Source organism: Trachypithecus francoisi, unplaced genomic scaffold (genome assembly GCF_009764315.1).
Source record: "Trachypithecus francoisi isolate TF-2019V2 unplaced genomic scaffold, Tfra_2.0 Lachesis_group13, whole genome shotgun sequence".
NCBI classification, from domain to species: domain Eukaryota; kingdom Metazoa; phylum Chordata; class Mammalia; order Primates; family Cercopithecidae; genus Trachypithecus; species Trachypithecus francoisi.
Window position 1 is genome coordinate 56,882,952 of NW_022681458.1, and position 26,256 is coordinate 56,909,207.

Below are 26,256 nucleotides of genomic sequence, written 5' to 3' on the forward strand. Positions count from 1 at the left end.
CAGCAAGAATACTACATACTTTGCATATTTTTGAGTTATTACCCACCCAAATACTAAAATTACTTTAACATGAATTTCCATGGATTACTGTCTAAAGAGGGGGCCAATTGTTTAGAAAATATAGTAAACTTTGAGTATGAGTAACATTGGAAAAATCCGAAAAACAAATCAACTCTCTGTTATACTATTTTAAAAGATCGTATCATAGTTGAAGTATTGATAGAGCTGCAAGGATATTTTGATGGGCCTTGGAGATTCAGAGATTCCTGTGTATGAGTAAAGTAATATAAATTCAACATCTATTGTTACTATACATTCCTAAAATAGTGAAAACCAACTGAAAACAAAAGTTTGATTTACTTAAATAGTTAACAAAAATTTATTGCAAGAGATATTTTTCACTGAATTTACAGTTTCAAGGAACATGGTACAAAACATAGTGCCATCAGCTTTGTCTAAACATTAAATAGGTGCAAATACAGAAAGATTAAGAAAAACCGAGGGAGCATACTTTACAACATAAATTAGAGTACTATAAATATATTTTATGTACATTATACATACTCTTAAGACATCATTTTAATATACAGCATATATTGTATTGATTTTCAAACTATTCAGTGCTTTAATAATATTATATATCAGAAACTTAGGGATTTATTTGCATCAGTACACTTACAGTAAATGATTTCAAACCAGTGAGGCCATATATCAACCAGTTTATTTCCACCAGTTAAATAGCCATGTACCCATATAGATGAACACTTACGCATATAGCAATAGTTTTCACAAGAGTATTGTTTTTCCCATTATGGTGATGACTAGAAGAGAGGTTGCAAAGGGATGACAGTAGGGTGTGGGGAAAGCAGTGAAGGAAAGAGTGCATGGGGTAAAGATGGGAAAGCGAGATGGCTAGGATGAAGAACAGAAGCTGGAATGATTGGCATCTGAGGAGGAGCAACAAAAGTTGGCTGGTTCCCAGGACAAAGCCTTGGTCCTACTGGTCCTACTGAGAGCTGAGGTAATGAGGTTCTGGTGAGAGCTGGGATTTGGGAAAGAAACTGTTGGTGTGGTTGGAGCACTTTAAAGGTTCCTGCAGCTGCGGCTGCAGCAGCGGCTGCAGCAGCTGCAGCGTGCTGCTGCAAGACAGTGTGATGGATAGTGGTTACAGAGGTAGAACATAAGGACTGCTGCAAAGGCAAAGGCTGCAGAGGTGTGCTAGGGGGTGGGAGGGCAGCTGAAGGAAAGGTAAATTTAACCTTGTTGGCCAGCATGTTTGGCTGTAGAATGTGCTGGTAGACTTCACATGGTACGTTTTTGAATTTGTCATGGTTTTCTAGTGGGATCAATAATGCTTGCTCCGGTAAAGCTAATGGAGCCAGAATTTGCTCAGTTGTTACAAAGGTATGACCACTCACATGTGCTTCCTTGAATGGTAATGGTGGTTGTGTGTTAAGGATTCCTGAATTATAACGCAGCCACTCAGTTGGCGTCTCATTCATCCTTCCTTGTGGAAGGGCCTCAGCCAGTTCATAATGGCAAAGATAGGATTTAGGCGGTGACTGTCTAAAGTTCCGTTCAATATTAGGCACCTTAATAGGAATTTGCTTTTCATTAATATTTATATTCTCACTTCTTTCTTTGTGTTCAAGCAAGGTGTTGTCAATTGCTTCTTTTGTTGGAGCACTAGCTATATAGACAGATGTGGTGGGATCATTAGAAACATCTGACAATTCACCAGAAGTGGTCTCCATTTCTAAATGCTCAGTTTCACCATTGGTTTCAGAAGGAAGGAGATGGCTAGGGTGGAAAGACAGTTTGTTTCTTAATTGGTTTGTTTGTTCAGAGTTCATTTCAATTTTTGCAACTTCCTGTGGTTTCATTTTCTCTTTTTTGTCTTCACTTACTGACCTATCCAGAGGACTTAAGGAAGAATTGTCTTTCATGGGATAATCTGTATTTTCTTTGAGTTCTAAAGTTTCAAATCCGGGGTGGAATCTGCCTCTTTTTCGCCTCCGTTTCTTTTTAGGTTTACAGGGAGCAACTGAAGTACTTGGTGGCCTCAAAAATTCTTCTGGTAAATGATTCTGTCGATTCAAACTTTCATCTGAAGAATAACAATGTGAATGTTGTCTACGTTTTCGATAGAATCTTTCTGATTCATTCATGACAGAATTGCAACCTCTTTTAACAGCCTGATTCTGACTCACGCATTTCATATCATTTTGAAGAACTAAGCTTCTGTGATCCTGACTACAACTTGACATTTTGGTTTTCCAACAACAGTAAGTTCTAGAATATGTTAAATTATGTTTCCCAGAATGTATCATTCTTGGATTTGATTGTCCATTGAAAAGTATTGTGTTCTTTTTACACTGGTTTTTAGAATCGATAGTATCATAAGTGTTGTATTCGGTATTCCATGTTTTACACATTTCTTCATTGTCACTTAAGGATATGGATTCTGATTTGGGCCTTTTATCAAGTAGCTGATGTGAGTCTAATAATTGCTCTGCAGCTAAATACTGCTTTTCTGAAATTGGTTCCAGTAGATATTTCCCAGCATTCTCAGTGTAACTCCTCTCTGCTTCCATTTTGCAGCGAGTTTCTGATTCTTTGGTTTTCTCCATATGATGATGCTGACATAACTTTTTTCTTTTTTTCTTTCTTCTACTTTTATGGAACCAGTATTCATTAGTCTCTTTCAACTTTATTTTGTTGTATTTTTCATCTAGAGTGTCCTGTTTTATTTGACTTTTAGTAAAATTATACTTTTTTGTTTCTCTGATCTTACAGGAAATGTTTTTATATCTCTGACCCATATTCTCATTTTTTCCAGAATCACAACTACTGGAGAGAATATCATCAGCCGAAAGAGGAGTGACTTGGGTGTGTTTATTTTTGTTACTTCCAATTTCATAATCAGTGGGTCCTTCTGTAGATACATCCTTGCAATCTGAAACTGGTCCCATGCAAATATCTTCCTGCTTCTGCTGAGAACAAAGATCATTTAAAGCTGGCTTATTTTTATCTAGATTATTATTTACTTTAGTAGACTTGAAGTCAAAACATAAAGGATTACAGCTATAGGAAATTGATGGTTTAGTAGTTGTATAAACCAGCATTTCTGATGGCCACTGAAGAACCGTAGATCTGTGTTTGTTAAGGACAGGTACAAATGGCTCACATTGTCTTTTGCAGAAATTTGTTTTCTTATTCATAGTTATACTAACCTCTTCAGTATTTGAAGGGGCCAGTGTCTTGGGATCATTTTTATTTTCAGCCTCAGTTGCAGATGCCTCGTTATGCTTAACATTTTCCTCTGTGGTAGCTTGCACAGATACGCAATCATTAGACATGTCAAGAACTGTGGATTTATTTCCTAACAACTCACAACTGTTACCACTCACAGGTATGTCTTCATTAATAACAACACCCTCCAGTGGTATTTGATCTGCTAATGGGACTGAATTTTGACAATTATCTGCATCAGAAGATAACTGAAGTTGAAGTTTGCAAAATGAAGGTAATAATAATGTATCTTTTTCACTAGAGACTTCTTTTATCTCTTGAGTCTGAACAGTTTCTTTGTCTGTGCACATTGCCTCTGGTGGGTGAAAAGAGTTAGTTTTCTCCTCAGAACTCAAAAGCACATCTGTTGGTGAAGATAGTTGAAGATGACAAGCACTGGGGACAAATCTACTTTTTCTGCTAAATCCTTTTCCCACTGAGGCATCATCACTGTATTCAGAGAACGCTGCAGCGGAGGACTCTAGCTTCACAGACGCTTTCTTTGGAAATGCAAAAGAAAAGCCGATTTTGTGTCTGTGAATCCCCTGGGCTTGATCCCCAACTTGGTTATTTTTTGCTGTATAATTATTTGTGCTTTCTGGATCTTCAGCAACAGTGGTAGCATCTTTAGTATTCTCTTCACTATGAATCAAAGTATATTTGAAATCATGCTGGTTATTAACTGAATCTACAACAACTCGTTGGGAAATTTCATTTTTACAGTTTTCTCTCACAGTAACAGTTGTTGATTTGAACATGGGGCCACTTCCAGGAGCACTAGAGAAAGAAACAGAAGTGTGTGTTAAATAGCACACTTTTGAGAAAAAAAAAAAATAGTCAACCACTTACATCTTTAAAAATTCATTAAAATGTTTTTTTCAAATTCTTAAATCATTATAGCAGAATTGCCTTCATATGGTGTAAGTACTTTCCATGGTGCCACAATATCATTTATTTGTTTGTTACTGTTTGGAATAACTTGGAAATATTGTCCCGAAGTTGCTTTTATAGCTGTTAAGACCAATGCTGAGGATATATTCTTAACCAGTGTTATCTGACCAAAGTTTTCTACCTTCATGGTCTCTTCAGTGGTATTTTGGAGTGTTGTATTGTCTAAGGTAAAATTACTTTTGATTCACAAATACTTAATATCATTGATGCTATATGGCAAATATGATGAAAGTTCTAAACAAAACCCTTAATCATGACTTCAGAAAAGCTGGGAATTCAGTTGAACAATTCAATTCACCCAGCATTCACCAAGAGTCTACTATAGCCCAATTCGTATGGGCAAAGGTAACTAAGAGATAGTACTAGCTTGATGAGAGCTTTGGCTCTTTTGAAATTGTTAGTCTCAATATTTAAAATTATCCTGAAGTTACACATTATATCATAACATGCAGTAAATGCAGGATAAAAGACAATTCACTTAAAATATAATTTATTTGGAATTACATTACACTGTAGTGAGTTCTGATGAAAATAACTATACTGACAAACACATAAATATAAGAAAACCCTAAACCTTATCCTTAACATAAGGGAACAGGGTATGAAGAAAATTCCTGCTATTCTAAAATTTCAGTGTTTTAGATATTATAAGTGGACAAGAAAATTTTAGTTGGACATTTCCTTTATCTAACCACTAACACAATGTATTGCTTCACTGTTCTATCTGCTAAGTAACAGAACAACTTTCTTTTCCCATCTTTTGAAGCACAAAATTGATTGGAAAACAATGTACGTATGGCTGTGTGTATAATGTAAAACATGTGCTTTATACAGAGGATAATACTTTAGATAAGCAGTGTTGCTTTTTTGTGTTTATCATTATTAGCTCTAGTTCACTTAATATATCATAATTTATATTTGCAAATGCTATTTATATAGCGTTAAGTTACATAGGCTTCATGATTCTCTATAGTTAAAATTTGTATAATTTTTTACGCATTACCACAAAACGTAAACATACCTGATTTGTGTAACTGAACAGCAGTAACGTCTGTTTTTAACAGTTCCAAGTAGGATTCCAAATACATATACATTTTATTTTGGTTTTTACAAATTTGGCATCTCTAACAATATTTTGAGATGTCAATGTATCACATAATATTATTCAGCAAAAAGTAGATTTGGAACGAAGTAATTTTTATATAGACAATAATAAAAGAGACCTTATTTATTGGAGAAACAAAGACTACTTTAAAAAAGTCTTCTTTTTAATAGCTTTGCCCTGGCTTGAATTATAAAGTCTGAAATACAATACTGTTCACACTTAATAGCTGCTCACTGTTAGAAGCAGGTCAAAGTTTAAGAGTTGTGAACTTCTAACAGCCAGTTACAGTTTATTCACAGCGCACTTAATGTTGGTCTGCTTCTCAAGCAAAATTCTTATCCTTTTTTAGAAAAGGAATCTTAAACATAATTTTAAATAGAAGTTCTCCAAATTTTCATTTTAAAAAGTATCTCTAAAAACTCTTTTTGTCAAAAGGTTCATAAGATACTGCCTTGGGCCGGGCGCAGTGGCTCAAGCCTGTAATCCCAGCCCTTTGGGAGGCCGAGACGGGCGGATCACGAGGTCAGGAGATCGAGACCATCCTGGCTAACACGGTGAAACCCCGTCTCTACTAAAAAAATACAAAAAATTAGCCGGGCGAGATGGCGGGCGCCTGTAGTCCCAGCTACTCGGGAGGCTGAGGCGAGAGAATGGCGTAAACCCGGGAGGCGGAGCTTGCAGTGAGCTGAGATCCGGCCACCGCACTCCAGCCTGGGCGACAGAGCGAGACTCCGTCTCAAAAAAAAAAAAAAAAAAAGATACTGCCTTGCTGTCTTCCTCAATCAAATGTTTTATCCGAAATCAAGAAATGGGATAGCTTTCAACTAAGATAGCTTAAATAACAACATAAAGTTTATTTTTTAATCCAAAATTACAGTAATTTTGGCTTTTTATTGAAATGTGCATTAAACAGGTGTTTGCATAAAATTCTAATTCAAATTACTGTTTACAGCCTACAGAAGGCCATGAAAACATGTGTGCCTTATTCTGGGTACAGAAATAAAAAGATTTGTGCCCTTTATTTCTGACTCCCCCTATACCCCTTTTTTCATCATGTTTTAAGAAAACATACAATTTCATTGGATACTCACCATACAGTTTCCTTTCTTAGCTCAGCCAGCTTATGCAGGCGTTGGAGTGCCTTTTCCTGTTTTCTTTCATCTTTCCTGGATTTAGATGCTACATTTCGAGCAAATTCCCTTTGTTTCAGTTCCTTGAGCCTCTGTTAAAAAATGTTGGAAATGGTTAATTATATTTTGGTCTATAGCAGTAAGTAAAGTTTCATTGTTATTGTTGAAATTTTCCAATGCATCATCTTTGACCTCATCGAAAGGTAAACACAACATTCATGACAATCCACTTCTAACAAAAATATTTTCTTGTATTTTGGCTCGTGAAAAAGCCAAAGCATATTATTACATCATAGTAAAATTTATATCTATGCCTTAGGCAAATTGGAATTGAAAACTTTAATGTCTTCTTATTGATTGTTTCCTGCTGTTTCTCCGTGTAATTCAGATGAAGCATTTGTGGCTTATAAATCCCAAATTTCCAAAAAAATTCAACTTGCTTATATATTTCAGTTACATACAATACGTGATGTACAGCGTATTAGAAAGTTATCTGGTCCTTTGTGTTTGTGTTCGTGTATGTGTGTATACGTGTGTGTGTTTGTGTGTGTTTAAGTGAAAAGTATATTAGGAAAGTAAATGAATAAAGAATGGCTACTCCATAGGCAGAGCAGCCCTTTTTGTGTGTTCTGAGAGTGCATTATTTATGTTAATCCGTTAAGACAAATGGTCTCTCCTGATGTGATTTAAAACAATTCCTTCTCTCAAGCAGCAGGCACATTTCCAGAATAAGTCAAGATATTGGAAGAAAATTAGTACTGTTTTTCTAGAAATTCTTACTACATTGGGTATTATCTTTCATCTGTGTTAAAGAAGTTCATTTTCTGGGTTGATGGCAAGAAAAACAGCATGCCAACTCGAACATAATTGCTAAATAGCCATGTGTGTGGCATAATTTTAGAGATATCAAAATTGTCTTGTGTGCCAAATATTTTCACTATATACTTTCATGATATGTACAGTTATTAAAAATAATAAAAGTACTATTTTCCCTAATGGTTCATGTTGTTATGCGATTGTAATATGTCAGAATCTTGAGTAGGACTCACTTACACTAGTGATATAATGTGGCTGTGTCCCCACCTAAATCTCATCTTGAATTGTAGTATCCATAATTCCCATGTGTGGTGTGAAGTACCCAGTGGGAGGTAATTGAATCATGGGGGCAGGTCCATACTGTCATTGAGATAGTGAATGAGTCTCATGAGATCTAACAGTTTTATGAAGAGGAGTTTCCTTGCTCATGCTCTCTTGCCTGCCTCCATGTAAGACATGACTTTGCTCCTCCTTTGCCTCCCACCATGATTGTAAGGTCTCCCCAGCCATGTGCAACTGTGAGTCAATTAAACCTCTTTCCTTTATATATTACCCAATCTCCGATGTGTCTTTATTGGCAGCATGAGAACTAACTAATACGGTAAATCGGTGCCGGGTAGTGGGGTGCTACTCTAAAGATACCTGAAAATGTGGAAGTGACTTTGGAACTGGGTAACATGCAGAAGTTGGAACAGTGTGGAAGGCTCAGAAGACAGGAAGATATGGGAAAGTTTGAAACCTCCTAGAGACTTGTCAAATGGCTTAGACCAAAATTCTGATAGTGATATGAATAATAAAGTCCAGGCTGAGGTGGTCTCAGATGGAGATAAGGAACTTGTTGGGTACTGGAATAAAGATTACTCTTGTTATGCTTTAGCAAAAAGATTGATGACAGTTTGCCCCTGCCCTAGAGATTTGTGAAATTTTTTGGAAGAAATTTGTAAGCAGCAAAGCATTCAAGAGGTGATTTAGGGGCTGTTAAAAGCATTCAGTTTTACGTATTCACAAAGTTAGGGTTTGGAATTAGAACTTATGTTTAAAAGGGAGGCAGAACATACAAGTGGAAAATTTGCAGCCTGATGATGCGATAGAAAAGAAAAACCCATTTTCTGAGGAGAAATTCAAGCTGGCTGCAGAAATTTGCATAAGTAACAAGGAGCCAAATGTTAATGGCCAAGATATTGGGGAAAAACATTTCTGGGGCATGTCAGGGCCCATCCCATCACAGGCCCAGAGGATTGGAGGAAAAAGTAGTTTTGTGGGTCAGACCCAGAGCCTTGCTGCTTTGTGCAGTCTCAGGCCTTAGTGCCCTGCATCCTAGCTGTGGATAAAAGGGGCCAATGTACAGCTCAGTTCATTGCTTCAGAGGGTACAAATCTGACATCTTGGTGGCTTCCACATGGTGTTGAGTCTGTGGGTGCACAGAAGTCAAGAATTAAGGTTTGGGAACCTCTGCCTAGATTTCACAGGATGTATGGAAATGCCTGGATGTCTAGGCAGAGGTGTGCTGCAGGGGCAGAGCCCTCATGAAGAACCTCTGCTAGGGCAGTGCAGAAGGGAAATGTGGGTGGGAGCCCCCACATAGAGTCCCCACTTGGGCACTGCTTAGTGGAGCTGTGAGAAGATGGCCACTGTCCTCCAAACAGCAGAATGGTAGATCCACTGACAGCTTACACCATGTGCCTGGAAAAGCCACAGACACTGAACACCAGCCCGTGAAAGCAGCCAGGAGAAGGTCTTTCCTGTGCTGTTCTAGTGATAGTGAATAAGTCTCATGAGATTCAATGGTTTTATAATGGGAAGATCCCCTGCACATGCTCTCTTGCCTGCCACCATGTAAGACATGACTTTGGTCCTCCTTCACCTTCCGCCATGATTGTGAGGACTCCCCAGCCATGTGGAACTGTGAGTCAAACCTCTTTATTTTATAAATTTCCCAGTTTCTGGTATGTCTTTATTAGCAGCATGAGAATGAACTAATACCACTAATTACATTTTAGCAAACTAATTGGATAGTTTTAATAAATACCTTATACATATGCACTTATGTGTACCAGGAGCTTAGAACAATACCTAGTCTATAAAATTTCTGTTCCATAAATATTTTTAAATTATTGTGTAGCTCATTTAGAATCTCCAAGTTATAAATGTTCCATCTATTTTAAAAAGTTCATCTCTATGAATAAATAATAGTAGGCTACTGATGATTCTGGATTGTAAATCTGAATTTCCCCAACATAGCATGAGGTAGCTCAAGTGACATATAACACTGACATAGTTTAAGCTTCAAATGATCTCTAATATTTAAATTGACATGATTTATAGAAAGAGTCCTTGTATGTGTATATATCTATATATTTTTGAATTACACAAAGATATTTCAAGAATGCTCATTTGCACTGACATATTTGTATAGGATAAGACTTTCCAGAGAAGAATTTAGATGAAAGATAAATCATGTCGTAAATGTCTGTTGTATAGATATTTCCCAGAAAGGAAAATTTTGAAATCATTTCCTCAATATGACTATTAAAATGGCTATAATTTTATAATATGCATTAAATTATTAATTGATTTTCATAAAACAGTTGTAGAATTACAGTATAATAGGTCAAGAATACTTTACTCATAAATTTTAGGTATACAGGGTCTTGGTCACTTTTATTTCCTAAAACCTTAAAGTAATATCAAAACTCATTCAATAGATAATTATTGAGCACTAGCAGCAGTCACTCTGATAAATGACTGAGATTTTTTTTTAATTAAATAAAATATTTTTACTTTCATTGTGTGTTTCTATGAGTGTATATGTGGGCAAGTGTTGTGTATTTATGTGTATTTTACAGAAATAAGGAGTGAACATATACATTAAGAGATAACAGCTATCACTGGTTGGAATATTCTTACAGTGCCATGTATGAAGAGAGAGAAGTGCTCAAGAAAATCCTAAAGACAGCTACTTGGTAAAAGTGATATCTGTGCTGGGTTTTTAGGAATACAAATATTAACTAGAAAAAAGGGTTGGATGTTGGGGATGAGAGTGTATATTAGGAACCATGAACAGCTTCGTACAAACACAGGAATCTAAGTTTTCTAAAATAAGACGTAAAAGAAGTAAAGTACCAGGTGAAATAAAGCAAGAAAGAGTTTTAATACCAGAGCTATTCAGCAAATAATCTTCGATTATTAGTTATAAATAGTTTTATTCTAAGAAGTACAGATAATTTATTTCCTACTGGTTCTTTAGAAAAGCTCCAGTCAACAAACCAAAAAGACAGACTTTACTGTTTTTGATAAAATCTTTAGTATAAAAGTTAATTGTTATTACATACTCACACACACACACGCACACACACACACATATAATACACATATATAATACATAAAATACATGTAACAATCAATGGTTAAAAATAGTGGGTTTAAATTTCATTGGTAAGATAAAAGTGCAATGCTTCTAATGAAAAACAAACTGTATTTTCCAAAGAAAGCATGCAAAAATGCCAGGACTTTCACTATTTAATGTTTCAAAGTAACCATTGAGGTTTAGAAATAATCTGGTTTCATTGACATAATCATTGAATACTGAGGAGTCAGTCAATTATTAAATGCCAATACTATTGTTATTTGTAATATAAGTGACCGATAGACATGGCTGGAAGCAGCTCCAGATTTAGATAACTGTGCCTATTTAAAATGTAAATTTAAAGAGGAGAGGCTAGATGGTAGACTAGAAGTCTCCACCAATCATCTTCCCCCACCCCACAAGGATAACAATGTTTCCACACAAAAAAGGCACCTTCATAAGAACCAAAAATGAAGTGAGCACTCACAGTACCTGGGTTTAACTTCATTTCACTTAAAGAGGCACTGAAAAAGTTAGATAAACAGTCTTGAATAGCCAATGCCTGCCTTCTCCCAACCTCCCAGAAGTGGCCATTCTGCATGGAGAGAAAAATCTGCGTACTTGAGAGAGTGTGAGAGAAACAACTGTGAGACATTATGTTGAACTCAGTGCTTTCCTGTCACAACAGAAAGCAAAACCTAACTGAACTCAGCTGATGCTCACCTATGGAGGTAGTATTTAAACCAGCCCTAGCCAGAGGGGAATGGACTATTACAGCAGTTGGAACTTGAGTTACTGCAAGCCTTGCCACCTTGGGCCAGAGTGCTCTGGGGCTCTAAATAAAGTTCAGCTTTATTTATTTAAGCCTTATTTATTCAACTCGTGGCAGTCTAGGCTGCAACTGCTAGACAAGTCCTATTGTTGAACTGGGCTCAGAGCCAGTGGACTGGAGGGGCACATAACAAACTGAATAACAGCTGGGATGGCTAAGGGAGGGCTGATGTCACTCCTGCCCCACCCCTAACCCCAGGCTGCAGAGCTCATGGCTCCAAAAAGACCCCTTCATTCTACTTGAAGAGAGGGAGAGGTGGGGAGGGGAGGGGAGGGGAGCAGAAGTGGGGGAGGGGAGGAGACAGAGGAGCAGGGAGGACTTTGTCTTGCATCTTAGATACCGTCTCACTCACTGCAGGAAAGAGTACTAGTCAGAGTTGCGAAACCCTCTTTCCAGGTCCCAGCTCCAGGAAAACATTTCTAAACACACGCTGGGCTAGAAGGAAACTTACTTTCTTGAAGGGAAGGACCTAGTTTTGGCAGAATTGATCACTTGCTAACTGAAGAGCCCTTGGGTCCTGAATAACCAGCAGCAACACCCAGGTTGTACTTTGTGGGCCTCGCATAAGACTCTGTGACTTCCTGGCTTCCAGTGAAACTCTCAGCACATTCCCAGTTGTGGTGGATATGGGGAGAGACTTTCTCTGCTTGAGAAAAGTAGAGAGAAGGAAAGGGGACTTTGTCTTGCACCTTAGGTACAAGCTCTGCCACAGGAAGATAGAGTACAAAATGATCCTTGGGGTCCTTGAATCCAGGATTTGGCTTTTGCATGGCATTTCTGGATCTGCCTTGGGCCAGAGGGGAGCCCACTGCCCTGAAGGTTGAGCCCGAGGCCAGGAAATATTCACCACAAGCTGACTGAAGAACTTCTGACCCTTAAGGAAATATCAGTAGTGCCTGATAGTTCTCCCTATGGGCCTGTGGTGGTGGTGGCCATGGGGTGAGGCTCCTCTGCCTCAGGAAATGTGAGGGATAAGTGGGAAGGACTACATCTTGTGCCAGCTCAGGCACAGTACAACAGAACACCAGGTAGACTTCTAAGGTTTTTGATTCTGGACCCTGGCTTTAAGACATAACCTCTGGACCCAGCTGGGGCCTGAAGGAAATTGATTCCCTAAAGGGAAGGACATAGGCCACCAGCCATTAGTAAAGCCCCAGGGTTTTGAGTGAACATAGATGGTAGCCAGGTAGTGGCTATAGCAGACTTTGGGTGAGACCCAATGCTGTGCTGGCTTCAGGTCTGAACCAGTGCAATCCAAGTGTTGGTGGCCACAAGGGTGTTTATGTCACTCCACCCCTAGCTCCAGCCAGCTCAGAACTGATAGAGAGACTCCATTTATTTGGGAGAAAGTAAGAGAAAAGAACAGGAGTTTCTGTCTGGTAATCCAGATAATTATTTTGGATCTTGTCTAAGACCTTGGAGGTGGTATCTCTGAATCTGCAAGAGCGACAGAATTACTGGGCTTGGGGTGCCCACTAATGCAGATACAGCTTAGTTCACAACATACAGTCCTTTCGGACCTGGAAACACTTCTAAAAGTCTAGGTACAAACAAGCCCAAACTGTGAAGACTACAATAAATACCTAACTCTTCAATGACCAGACAGAGACAGATATTCCTAAGTATGAAGACCATCCAGGAAAACATGATCTCATCAAAGGAACCTAATAAGACATGATGGACCAACCCTGAAGAAACAGGGATATGTGACCCTTCAGACAGATAATTCAAAATAGCACTTGTGAGGAAACTCAAAAATATTGAAGATAAGAAAGAAAGAATTCAGAATTCTATGAGATAAATTTAACAAAGAGATTGACATAATTAAAATAAAGCAAGCAGAAATTCTGGAGCTGAAAAATGCAATTGGCAAACTAAACAATGCATCAGAGTTTCTTAAAAGCAATTGATCTCTCAGAAGAAAAAATTAATTAGCTTGAAGATAGGCTATTTAAAAATACAAAGTCAGAGGAGACAAAATAAAAAGGATAAAAAACAATAAATCACACCTACAGGATCCAGAAAATACCCTCAAAAGGGACAATCTAAGAGTTTTTGGCCTTAAATAGGATGTTAAGTAAGAGATGGGGATACAAGGTTTTTCCAAAGGAATAATAAAAGCGAACTCCCCAAACCTAAAAAGGAAGATATCAATATCCAAGTAAAAGAAGGTTATGGAACACCATGAAGATTTAACCTAAAGAAGACTACCTCATGGCATTTAATAATCAAACTCCCAAAGATCAAAGAAAAAAAAAAAAAAGGATCCTAAAAGCAGCAAGAGAAAAGAAACAAAGAATATAATATGGAGGTCCAACATGTCCAGTAGCAGCCATTTTAATGGAAACTATACAGGCTAGGAGAGAGTGGTATGATGTATTTAAAGTGCTTAAGGAAAAAAGCAAAAACAAAAACAAAAACAAAAAAACTTTTTCCCTAGAATAGTAAACCTGCTTAAAATATCCTTCAAGCAGGAAGGAGAAATAACAACTTTCCCCCCAAAAAAGCTGAGGAATTTCATCAATACCAGATTGTCCTACAAGAAATATTAAAGGGAGTACTTCTGTTAGAAAGAAAAGGTTTTTAATGAGCAATAAGAAATCATCTGAATATGCAATATTCACTGGTAATAGTAAGTACACAGAAAAACATGTAACACTGTAATACTGTGACAGTGGTGTGTAAACTACTCTTAAATAGAAAGGTTAAATGATGAAACAATCAAAAACAACAATCACAACAACTTTTAAAGATATAGATAAGATAGAGCAAGATTCTGTCTCAAAAAAAGAGAAAAAATTAGATATAGATAAGATATAAACAGAAACAACAAAAAATAAAATAGGAGGGGAACAAAGTTGTAGCATAGGGTTCTTATTAGTTTTATTTTTGCTTGTTTGCTCATGTTTGTTTATGTTAAAAGTGTTAAGTTGTTAGCTTAAAATAGTGGGTTGTAAGAGACTATTTGCAAGCCTTATAGTAACCTCAAATCAAAAAATATACAATTGAAATACAACAAATAAAAATAAAGAAATTAATTCACATCACCCAAAAAAAGTACCTTTACTGAAAGAAAGACAAGAAGGAAAGAAAGAAGAAAGGGAAGACCACAACAAAACCAGAAAACAAATAACAAAATGGCAGTAGTAAGTTCTCACTTATCAATAATAACATTAAGCATACATGAACTAAACTCTCCAATCAAAAGACATAGAATGGCTAAATTAATTAACAAAAAAAACCCAAGATCCAATAATCTGTTACCTACCAGGAACACACATCACCTAAGAAAATACACATACAGTGAAAATAAGAAGGAAAAAGATATCCCGTGACAATGGAAACCAGAAAAGGATAGGAGTAGCTATAGTTATATGAAGTAAACAGATTCCATGGCAACAACTGTAAGAAAAGACAAGGGAGGTCACTATGTAATGACAAAAAGATCAAATCAACAAGAAGATATAATAATTGTAAATATATATGCACCCAACACTGAAGAACCAAGTTTATAAAGCAAACATTAGAGCTAAATAGAGAGCTAGACCTCAGTACAATAATAGCTGGAGAGACTTTAACATCCAATTTCAGCATTGCACAAATATTCCAGAGAGAAAATCAGCAAAGAAACATTGGACTTAACCTGTACTATAGACTAAATGAACTTAATAGATATTTATTACACATTTCATCCAACAGCTACATAATACACATTCTTTTCCTCAATATATGGATCATTCTCAAGAGTAGACCATATGTTACATAACAAAACAAATCGTAAAACATTCAAAAAATTTGAAATAACATCAAGCATATTCTCTGACCACAGTGGAATAAAACTAGAAATCAATAAAAGGAGGAATTTTGTAAACTATACAAATAAAGGAAAATGAAACAATATGCTCCTTAATGATTAGTGGGTCAATAAAGAGATAAATAAGGAATTCGAAACACTTCTTAAATCAAGTGATAATGGAAATGCAACATACCAAAATCTATGGGATACAATCAAAGCACTATTAAGAGGAAAGTTTATAGCAAACTAAAAAAGAAGACAACTTCAAATAACCTAAGAATTCATCTTAAATAACTAGAACACAAAAGCTAACCAAACTCCAAATTAGTAGAAGAAAAAAAAATAAAAAAAGATTAGAGTGGAAATAAATGAAAATGAAGTAAAGGAAACAACATAAAACATCAAAGAAACAAAAAGAAGGTTTTTTTTTTTTTAAAAAAGTTAAACAAAATTGGCAAACCTTTAGCAAGATTAAGAAAAAAAAAGAGACAAGATCCAAATAAAATTAGAGATGTAAGAGGAGAGATTGCAACAGATACCATAGAAATTCAAAAGACCATTAGTGGCTACTATGAGCAACTACATGCCAATAGATTGAAAACTCTAGAAGAAGTTCACAAATTCCTAGACATATACAACGTACTGAACCATGAAGAACTCCAAAACTCAAACAGACCAGTAACAAGTAACGAGATGAAAACCATAATAAAAAGCCTCCTACTAAGAAAAATACCAGAACCTGATGACTTTACTGCTGAATTGAACCAAGCATTTAAGAACAACTAGTAGCAATCATACTCAAACTATCTGAAAAAATAGAGAAGGAGGGAATACTTCCAAACTCATTCTATAAGTCCATATTGCCCTGATACCAAAACCAGGAAAAGACACACTGAAAACACACACACACACACACACACACACACACACACACCCCAAAACTACAGGTCAACATCACTGATGACTACTGATACAAAAATCCTCAACAAATACTAGCAAACTGAATTAACATATTAAAATGGTTACTCATCGTGACGAAGGGGAATGTATCCCAGGGAGACGAGGATAATTTGACACAGGCAAGTCAATCAGTGTGATACAAAATATCAGCAGGATGAAGAACAAAAACCATACAATCGTTTCAATTGATGCTGAAATAGTGTTTGATAAAATTGAACATCCCTTTCTGATGAAAGCCCTCAAAAAGCTGGGTTTAGAAGGAGCATACCTCAACATAATAAAAGCCACATACAACAGACCCGCAGCTAGTATCATACTGAACGGGGGAAAAACTGAAAGCCTTTTCTTTGTGATCTGGACCATGACAAGAATGACCCCTCTCACCGCTGTTATTCAACAGAGTACTGAAATCCTAGCTAGAGCAATCAGACAAGAGAAAGAAATAAAAGGCATCCAAATTGGAAAGGAAGAAGTTGTGTTATCTTTGTTCCAGATGATATAATCTTATACTTGGAAAAACCTAAAGATGGCACCAAAAAGCTTTTAGAACTGATGAACAAATTCAGTAAAGTTTCAGGATACAAAATCAACATACAAAAATCAGTAGCAATTTTATATACCAACAATTAAAATTCTGAAAAAGAAATTAAGAAATTAATTTTATTTGCAATAACTCCAAATAAAATAAAATACCTTGACTTAACCAAAGAAGTAAAACATTTATACAATAAAAAAGCTATAAAACATTGAGGTAAGAAATTGAAGAGGACACCAAAAAGTAGAAATATATTCCATGTTCAAGGATTGGAAGAATCGATATTGTTAAAATGTACATACTACCCAAAGTAATCTACAGATTTAATGCAATTCATATTAAAATAGCAAATATATCCTTCACATAAATAAAAAATATCATAAAATGTATATAGAACCACAAAAGACCCAGAATAACCAAAGCTATCTTAAGCAAAAGGAACAAAACTGGAGGAATCACATTACTTGGCTTAAATTATAATACAGAGCTAAAGTAACCAAAAAGGCATGGTGTTGGCATAAAAAAGACAGACCAATGGAATAAAATAGTGAACCCAGAAATAAATCCATACATCTACAGTGAACTCATTTTCAACAAAGGTTCAAAGAACATACATTGGGTAAAGGACAGTCTCTTCAATAAATTGCACTGAGAAAACTAGATATCCATATGCAGAAGAAGGAAATTAGACTCCTAGTTTTTTCCATGTACAAAAATCCCACCAAATAAAACTACTAAAAGAAAACACTGGGAAAACTCTTCAGGACATTGGAGTAGGCAAAGACTTCTTTAGCGATAACTCACAGACCCAGGCAATCAAAGGAAACATGGACAAATGGGATCACATCAAATTAAAAAGCTTCTGCACAGCAAAATAAAACCAGTTAACAAACTGAAGAGACAACTCACAGAATGGCAGAAAATATTTGCAAACTACCCATCTGACAAGGCATTAATAACCAAAATATATACGGAGCTCAAACAACTCTATAAGAAAAAAAATCAAATAATCAGATTAAAAAATGGGCAAAATATCTAAATAGACTTTTCCCAAAAGACATAAAAATGACAAACAGGTACGTGAAAAGGTACTCATCATCATTGACTATTAGAGAAATGTATATCAAAACTGCAATGAGACATCATCTCATTCCAGTTAAAATGGCTTTTATCTAAAAGACAAGCAATAAAAAATGCTAGTGAAGACATGGAGGAAAAGGAATCCTTGTACACTGTTGGGAAGAATGCAAATTTGTACAACAACAACTCTGGAGAACAGTTTGGAGTTTCCTTAAAAAGCTAAAAATAGAGCTACCGTACAATCCAGCAATCCCACTATATACAAAAGAAAGGAAATCAGTATATTGAAAAGATATCTGCACTATCCTGTTTATTGCAACACTGTTCACAATAGTAAAGATTTGGAAGCAGCCTAAGTCTCCATCAACAGATAAATGGAAAAAGAATATGTGGTACATAAACACGTAATTATCATTCAGCCATAGAAAATAAAGAGATCCTGTCATTTGCAACCACATGGATGGAACTGGAGATCACTATCTTAAGTGAAATAAGCCAGGCACTGAAAGACAAGCACCACATGTTCTCACTTATCTGTGGGAGATAAAAATTAAAGCAAACTCATGGAAATGGAGAGCAGAAGGATAGTTACCAGAGGCTGGAAAGGGTAGCTGAGGGTGGGTAAGTGGGGGATATTTAATGGGCACAAAAATACAGTTAGAATAATAAGTAAGTCCCAGTATTTTTGAGCATAGGAAGGTGACTATAGCAGAAAAATAATTTAATTGTACATTTAGAAATAATTAAAAGTAATTGGATTGCTTGAAACACGAAGGATAAACGCTTGAGGTGAGGGATACCCTATTTACTCTGATGTAATTCTTATACATGGCATGCCTGTGTCAAAATATCTTATGTAAGCCATAAATATATATATCCACTATGTACCAACAAAAAATAAAAATTACAGTTAAAAAATAAACAAAACGTAAAGGTGTCAATATTTTAGAGTCTGTCCAGAAGCACTAAGCTACATCCAGGTGATCGTATTAATCTTGATCATTTACGCACAAATACTTCTCTTATTTTTGTGACAGACTTCCTGATACCAAGGTAAACAAACTCACCTAATATTTTGATAATATTCAACTGGTCTGAGACCTGGCCAAATACTTTGTAGAGTTTTAAAACTGGAATTTACCAGTTTTAATATTTTTTCTTATATTTTTCTGCAACAAGAAAAAAGTTCCACCTCATATTTACATCTAGAAAAGTAATTTTGAAAGGTGAATAATAGAAATCAAGTATAGTTACACTCCAAATAATAACACTTTGGTCAATGATGGACTGCATATAGAAATGTGGTCCCACCAGACAGGCCAATATGGTAAAACCCTATCTCTACTAAAAATACAAAAACTAATGGGGAGTGGTGGCACGTGCCTGTAGTCCCAGCTGCTCGGGAAGCTGAGGCAGGAGAATCGCTTGAACCCAGGAGGCAGAGGTTGCTGTGAGCCGAGATCACACCACTGCACTCCAGGCTGGGTGACAGAGCAAGACTCTGTCAAAAAAAATAAAAAAAGAGAAATGTGGTCCCAGAAAATTATAATGGAGATGAAAATATTATGTTGCCTACTGATATTGTAGATATCATAACATCATAGGGAAATGCATTACCTTTTCTATGTTGAGATACATTTAAATACACAAATATCATTGTATTACAATTGCCTACAGTATCTGCTGTAGTAACATGTTGTACAGGTTTGTAGCCCAGGAGCAACAGGCACATAGCATAGGTGTGTAGTAAGGTGCACCACCTAAGTTTATATAGGTACACTCCATTATTTTTGCACAATGATGAGATTGCCTAATGACATTTATCAGAATGGATTTCAGTTGTTAAGTGATGTATGACTGTAATATTTTTAGAATACCAAGTGGAAATAACAATAAAACTTTCACACTAATAAATACACAAGGCATTATCTATGAAACTTATGGAAACATCAATGATATTTCTAAATCTTCCTCAACAATTTATTGAGAGTCATTGTAAGAAATTCTTAGTGATAAATGTCAAGACAGGAATGACAGTTAGCATGGATTAGAAAGTTAGAAAACTATTAAAAGCAATTTGTGAGATAAAGTGATATAGCAATTTCATCCAAAACAAATTATAATGTACACTGCATACAATTCAATATATGTTTTGGAAATATGCAAGTCACAAATAGCAAAGTGTAGAGAACTCAATATTCTTTGGTTATGATACCTTTTCAGAGGGCCTACTTTACTTTTTAATGTATTCTGTTAGTTCTATAGAGAACGAAAGTGTTATAAGGGCAACGTAGGTCAAAGTAACATTAATTATTAGATATATTCTCAGGAAAGTCCATGATGCTGGCAATGTTACAATGATCCTAGCTTCAGGTTAGTGGATAAAATTGAGAGATTCACAAAGGTTTAATCAATGTAAGAAGAAGGAAAGAGAGACTGAGAGAGAATATAGATTCAGACCAATAATAAGAGAAAATATAAAAATTAACTCTAGGTTAGTTATTCATAAGTTTGTGCTTTAACATTTAGGTCAACTACATTGTTTCACAGTTGCCAAGCAAATTTTCATAAGCATCCTTATGCCTATACTTTGTATACCTGTCTGATTGCATAACAAAGATAGATTCCTACAAACAGGACTGCAGGAATAAAAGAGATACGTGTGCTATTCTTGAGGCTTTTGATGTTTTCCAAACAGCTATTCATTACTTTACACCATTTTTACACTACTCTCAACATATATGAGAATATACACCATATTCAATGTTGGGTAGCATTACTCAATATTTTAATTTATAGTCAATAAGTGACATATCATTAACGTTTAGCCCATAATTCATTTGTTTACTAGGAAGGTTGAAATATTTTTACATGCATATTAGCCATCTGTATTGTTCATTCAGAATATTACTCCTTAAAATTGATTAAGCAATATTATATATATTACCTTGTTTGATAATGAAAATAAAAATGTAGAAAAGGCTTGCATTAATATGCATATTTAGATATATTAAACTGAAGCTAAGTAAATTTGAAAGACTTGTCCAGAGTTAAATGCACATAGTAGGTCCAGGACTCGAATCAAGATTTCCGGGATCATACCCTCTGATCTATCTCCTGTATTTATTCTGCTATATGTTACTTAAGCTGCCTAACTCTTCAGGTCTGGCTGAGTTCGTTGTCATGCATATATTCATGTCTCTTTCATTGAGTGCCCTTTATTTGTCAGGTGCTCTTCTAAGCACAGTTGATATATCTGTGACAAAGTAGAAAATATTCTCTTTTAAAATAACATTTTCACTATAGTTGAGAGGAACAGATATTAAAACATATAAACAAGTTAATTCTAGAATATTGGACAGTGAAAAGTGCTATGGATGAAACAAAGCAGAGAAGGCCGAAGGGCATGCAGTGAGGGGAGGGATAGCAATTTCAAATAGAGTGATTAGAGAAGGTGTATGAATTTTCTATTTTGGTGTAACAAATTACCACAAATTTAGCAGCTTAATCAGCCCACATTTATTCCATGATCTGCATACCTGTCCTCTCACCCATCAAGAAGTTGGCTAGGGTATATTTTCATCTGGAGGATTGTCTGTGGAAAACGTCCACTTCCAAGCTTTCTAATACTATTAATGGAATTCATTTCCTTGTGGCAATAGGACTGAGAGCCTGGGCTTCTTATTGGCTGTCAGTCAAGGCCATTCCAAGCAACTAGAGGTTGACAGCAGTTTCTTGTCCCTGAGGTTTTTCATAAGACTCACTGAAATCATGACAGCGTATTCAAAGTTATCAAGGAAGTGTCTCTCTCTCTCTCTATTCTGCGAAGTATATAAAGCAACCTAGTCAATGGAGTGTTATCTCACCAATTTTTCATATTTTGTCAGTTAGAAACTAGTCACAGGTTCCATCCACATGCAAGGGAAGGGAATTATATAAGGCATGACTCATTGGGAAGCACTTTAGAGTGTGTTCACCATAGAAGTTCGCATTGACAAGGTGACATTTGAGCATAGACTTTTAAGAAATGTGAAATAACCGAAACAGATATCTCATAGAAAACTCTACAGAAAGAGAGAACATTCAGAGTGAAATAATGAGTTTGCAGGTCATTTTTGTTTTGACCACTGCTTGTAGTTGCATGGTAGCACAGATGCTCTTTAGCTGCAAGTTTTAAACAAGTAGGAAAAGAAGAGTTCTCTGAACCATGACACTGGGCAAGTGACATTTGACAGAGGAAAAGAAAACTCAGACCTGGTGTATAGATGGTCCTGTGTGACATGCAGGCACCATTTGAAATAGACAGCTGCAGCACTACAGGCTTTTTTGTTTGCTTGTTTGTTTGTTTGTTTGAGATGGAGTCTTACTCTGACGCCCAGGCTGGAGTACAGTGGCGCAATCTCGGCTCACCGCAACCTCCTTCTCCCAGGTTCAACCGATTCTCCTGCCTCAGCCTCCTGAGTAGATGGGACAATATGCATATGCCATCATGCCCAGCTAATTTTTGTATTATTAGTAGAGATGGGTTTTCACCATGTTGGCCAGGCTAATCTTGAACTTCTGACCTCAGGTGATCCACCCACCTCTGCCTCCCAAAGTGCTGGGATTATAGGCATGAGCCACTATGACCAGCCTACAGTTCTTTTCTGGGACTACAATGAAGAGCAGTGATGACAGGAATTCCTCTCAATGGGAAGAATATCATGTAGTGAATTTTGTTGTTCATTGTTTTTGGAAGGAGAAATAGCGAGATGTAAAATTATATACCAATTCATGAGCTGTGGCCAATGGGTTGGCTGGATGGTTAGAAACTTGCAAGAAACATGATTTAAAAATTGGTAACAAGAAGGACTGGGTATGTGGATAGACTTCTGCGGGTGGGAGAAAAACAGGAAGACATTTGTGTCCCACATAAATGCTCATCAAAAGGTCACCTCAGCAGAGAAGAATTTTAATAATCAGGTAGATAGCCTCTTTCCCCAGCTGCCTGTGTCATTGCCCAGTGAACTCATGAACAAAGAGGTCATTATGGCAGGAACGCGGGTCAAACATGGGCTCAGCAATGTGGACTTCCACTCACCAAGACAGACCTGGCTATGGCCATCACTGAGAACCCAATGCCAGCAGCAACAGACACCACCACTAAGCCCCGATACAGCACTATTCCTGGGAACGATTGGTCAGCCGCCTGGTGGCAGGTTAAGTATACTGGATGGCTTTCATCACGAAAGGGGCAGTGTTACCTTCTTCTGAGGATGGACTTGCCCTCCCTGCACTCAATGATTCTCACAAAACTATCATCTGTGGACTAGCTTATTCACATTTATGATATTCCACACGCAGCGTTTCTCTAATCAAGGTACTCACTTCACAGCAAATGAAGTATAGCAATGGGCCCAGGCTCAAGAAATTATCTTCTCTTACCATGTTTTCTATCACCCTGAAGAAACTGGTTTGTTAGAATGGTAGAATGGCCTTTCGAAAGTTCAGTTACATAGGAAATTCTTCAAAAGACCAAAGAATGGGTGAAAAAAGATATTTTTCTCTCCTTATTTGTTGAAACAGGCACTTTACACTGAACACTTAGTTTAATGTGGTATGGTGGTTTCTAGTTTGGAATACCATCATATATATACCCCTCCCCTACTGGTTGATGTCTAGGTTGTTTCTGATTCCCATTATTACAAACAGGTATATAGTGAAGTCTTTTTACATAAAACTTTGTACATGTGCAAGTATCTCTGAAGGATAAATAACTTAAAAGGAAAAGTTGTTAGAACAAAGCATATATATGGACTTTAAATTTAAATTTTAAAATAAATACTGTTTGATTATCCTCCTCCATCCCAAGAAAGAAAATTCAGGTACAACTCCAGCCAGGTGGCAACACCAGGCAGAGTTTGGGTAAGATTCTCCAGAAGGCTGTATATGTTCATCCAATATATGATGTTGTTTTCCTTACAGCCAGGATTCATGGTTCCAAGAATCAAGAGGCGAACATGGGACAGGCACACTCCCTCTTACCACTATTGATCTACTTACTAGCAAAGTTTTGGCTTCCTATTTATGGCACCGTATATTCTGCTGGCCTAGAAGTCTTAGTTCCAAAGGAAGGAATGCTTCCATCAGGAGACACATTAATTATTCCCCTGAACTGGAAGTTAAGACAGAATGGGTTAAGCTACAGCTACCCACTTTGGGCTACTTATGTGTCTGTATCAACAGGTAAAGCGGGGAGTTACTGTGCTGGGTGGGGTTACTGATTTTGATTACCAAGGGGAAATTGGACTGTTACTGCACAATGGAGGTAAGGAAGATTATATCCGGAATACACGACATCCCATAGGGCATATCTTAGTATTACCATTCCCTGTGACTGACATCAATGGAAAAATAGAACAATTCAGGCAAGACTAATAATGGACAAGATCCTCAAAAATGAAGTCTTGAGGCATCCTACTAGTCAAGGAATGACTCAATTGAGGTGCTTGTTGAGGGTGAAAGGAGTGGGTAATAAAAGAAGGCATTTGTAAATACTGGCGATAATGATGTGGCTAGTTACAGAAATGAGGACTTCAATTGACTTGAGAATATTTTCCTTATTTTATATAAATGTGTGTGTGTGTGTGTGTACTAGTTGCACCTTATCTGCATGGAATACATTCCAAAAGCCCCAGTGGATGTCTAAAACCACATATATTACCAAATCCTACATTTACTGTTTTTTCCTGTGTGTATACACATACACACCTTTGATACAGTTTAATTTATAAACTAGGCACAGTAAGAGATTAACAATAATTAATAATAAAATAGAACAATTATAACAATGTACTGTAATATAAGTTATGTGAATATGGTCTTTTTCTTTTTTTCAACATATCTGATTGTACTATACTCATCTATTTTCAGAACACAGTTGACAGTGAGTAACTAAAACTTCAGATATGGGGATACCACTGTATACACACACACACACACACACACTTGTTTTTCTTTTTTATCCTTTTATGATATGACATAATATGTATTGAGTTACATCATAATATTTAAGTATTGTTAATTTTACGTGATAGTATTTAGGTTAGGGATATTAAGGAGAAAACTGAACATTACCTAATGACTTTAAATTATCTTCTGGGGAAAGGATTAGTATGTTTTGGGTTGTATGCAGGATAGTTGTATCATGTTAGACAGAGTGTGACCTTGTTATTACATTTATTTGGAGATTAAATTTGGGTTAAGATGTGTATGGGTGCCAACTTAACTTAGAAAGAGTTGACTTGTGATGGTTAATTGCATGCGTCAACTTGACTAGGCCATGGTATCTATATGTTGGTTAAACACCAGTATAGATTTTATGGTGAATATGTTTTTTAGATAAGATCAATATTTAAATCAGTAGACTTTGAGTGAAGTAGATTACCCTCCATAATATGGTGAGCCTCATTTAATCAATTGAAGCAAAGCAGAAAAATTAATAGATTCTTAGTCTTTAATAGCATCATTGAATTACAGCATCAGCCTTTGACAGATTACCTATGCAATTTTTTTTCATCTTACTCTGTCTCCCAGGCTGGAGTTCGGTGGTGCGATCTCAGCTCATTGCAAACTGTGCCTCTCAGGTTCAAGCATTTCTCCTGCCTCAGCCTCCCAAGTAGCTGGGACTACAGGCACATACAACCACGCCCAGCTAATTTTTGTATTTTTAGTAGAGACGGGGTTTCACCATATTGGCCAGGATGGTCTCCATCTCTTGACCTCGTGATCCACCCGCCTTGGCCTTGAAAGTGCTGAGGTTACAGGCATCAGCCAGCGTGCTCGGCCAATCTTTTTAGAGTCAACTTTGAAATGTCTCTTATTTATAGTTGAATGTAATCTTATCTTAGATATTCACTTACCAGACGTTGTTCCTGGATAATTCTCTTTATATTTTTAGACTTCTGTCTCCTCGTATGATATGCAAAATTCCTTCAAGTTTTTATATTCTAAGCTCTATATTTCCAATACTATCTTTCAATTTGTAGTGAGTTAGTATGAAATTAAATATATATTTAGTTTAATAACAAGAATTACCTTGTTAAGTGTTTTCACTACTACAAGTAAATACATTGCTCTCTTGTTCCAATATTTTTGGTTATAGTTTCATATTTCTTAGTGAGTTAATATATTATCCACTAGTACTGTTTCCACAGGCTTAAAGCTTCCTTTGAATCCCGGAGAGTTGTTTCTGTCAAGAACTATTTTTTACAAGCTTTTGAAAAACCTAAGTATGATTTTTACCTTGTAGAGAATACCATCAAATAATTACAACTCAATCACCAACTCTATTTCCTGAATCAATTTAGCTCTCTTCAATGACACTATGCAAAAGGTTCTATTAGAATGTTAGCAAATATCCTTCTTTGGAGAAG

General features: G+C 36.3%; 1 protein-coding gene across 1 annotated transcript in view; it reads right to left on the bottom strand.

Annotated features, from left to right (window-relative positions):
• Window positions 1–355: 355 nt before the first annotated feature.
• The window catches only part of ZNF804A (zinc finger protein 804A), a 343,259-nt gene continuing 317,358 nt past the window's right edge, over window positions 356–26,256 (bottom strand). The window contains exons 3-4 of the mRNA XM_033230936.1: window positions 6,439–6,569; window positions 356–4,068 (exon numbers count right to left, since the gene is read on the bottom strand). Of these exons, the coding sequence (XP_033086827.1) occupies window positions 822–4,068; window positions 6,439–6,569 (3,378 nt within the window). The 3' untranslated portion in view covers window positions 356–821. The remainder of the gene's footprint in view (window positions 4,069–6,438; window positions 6,570–26,256) is intronic.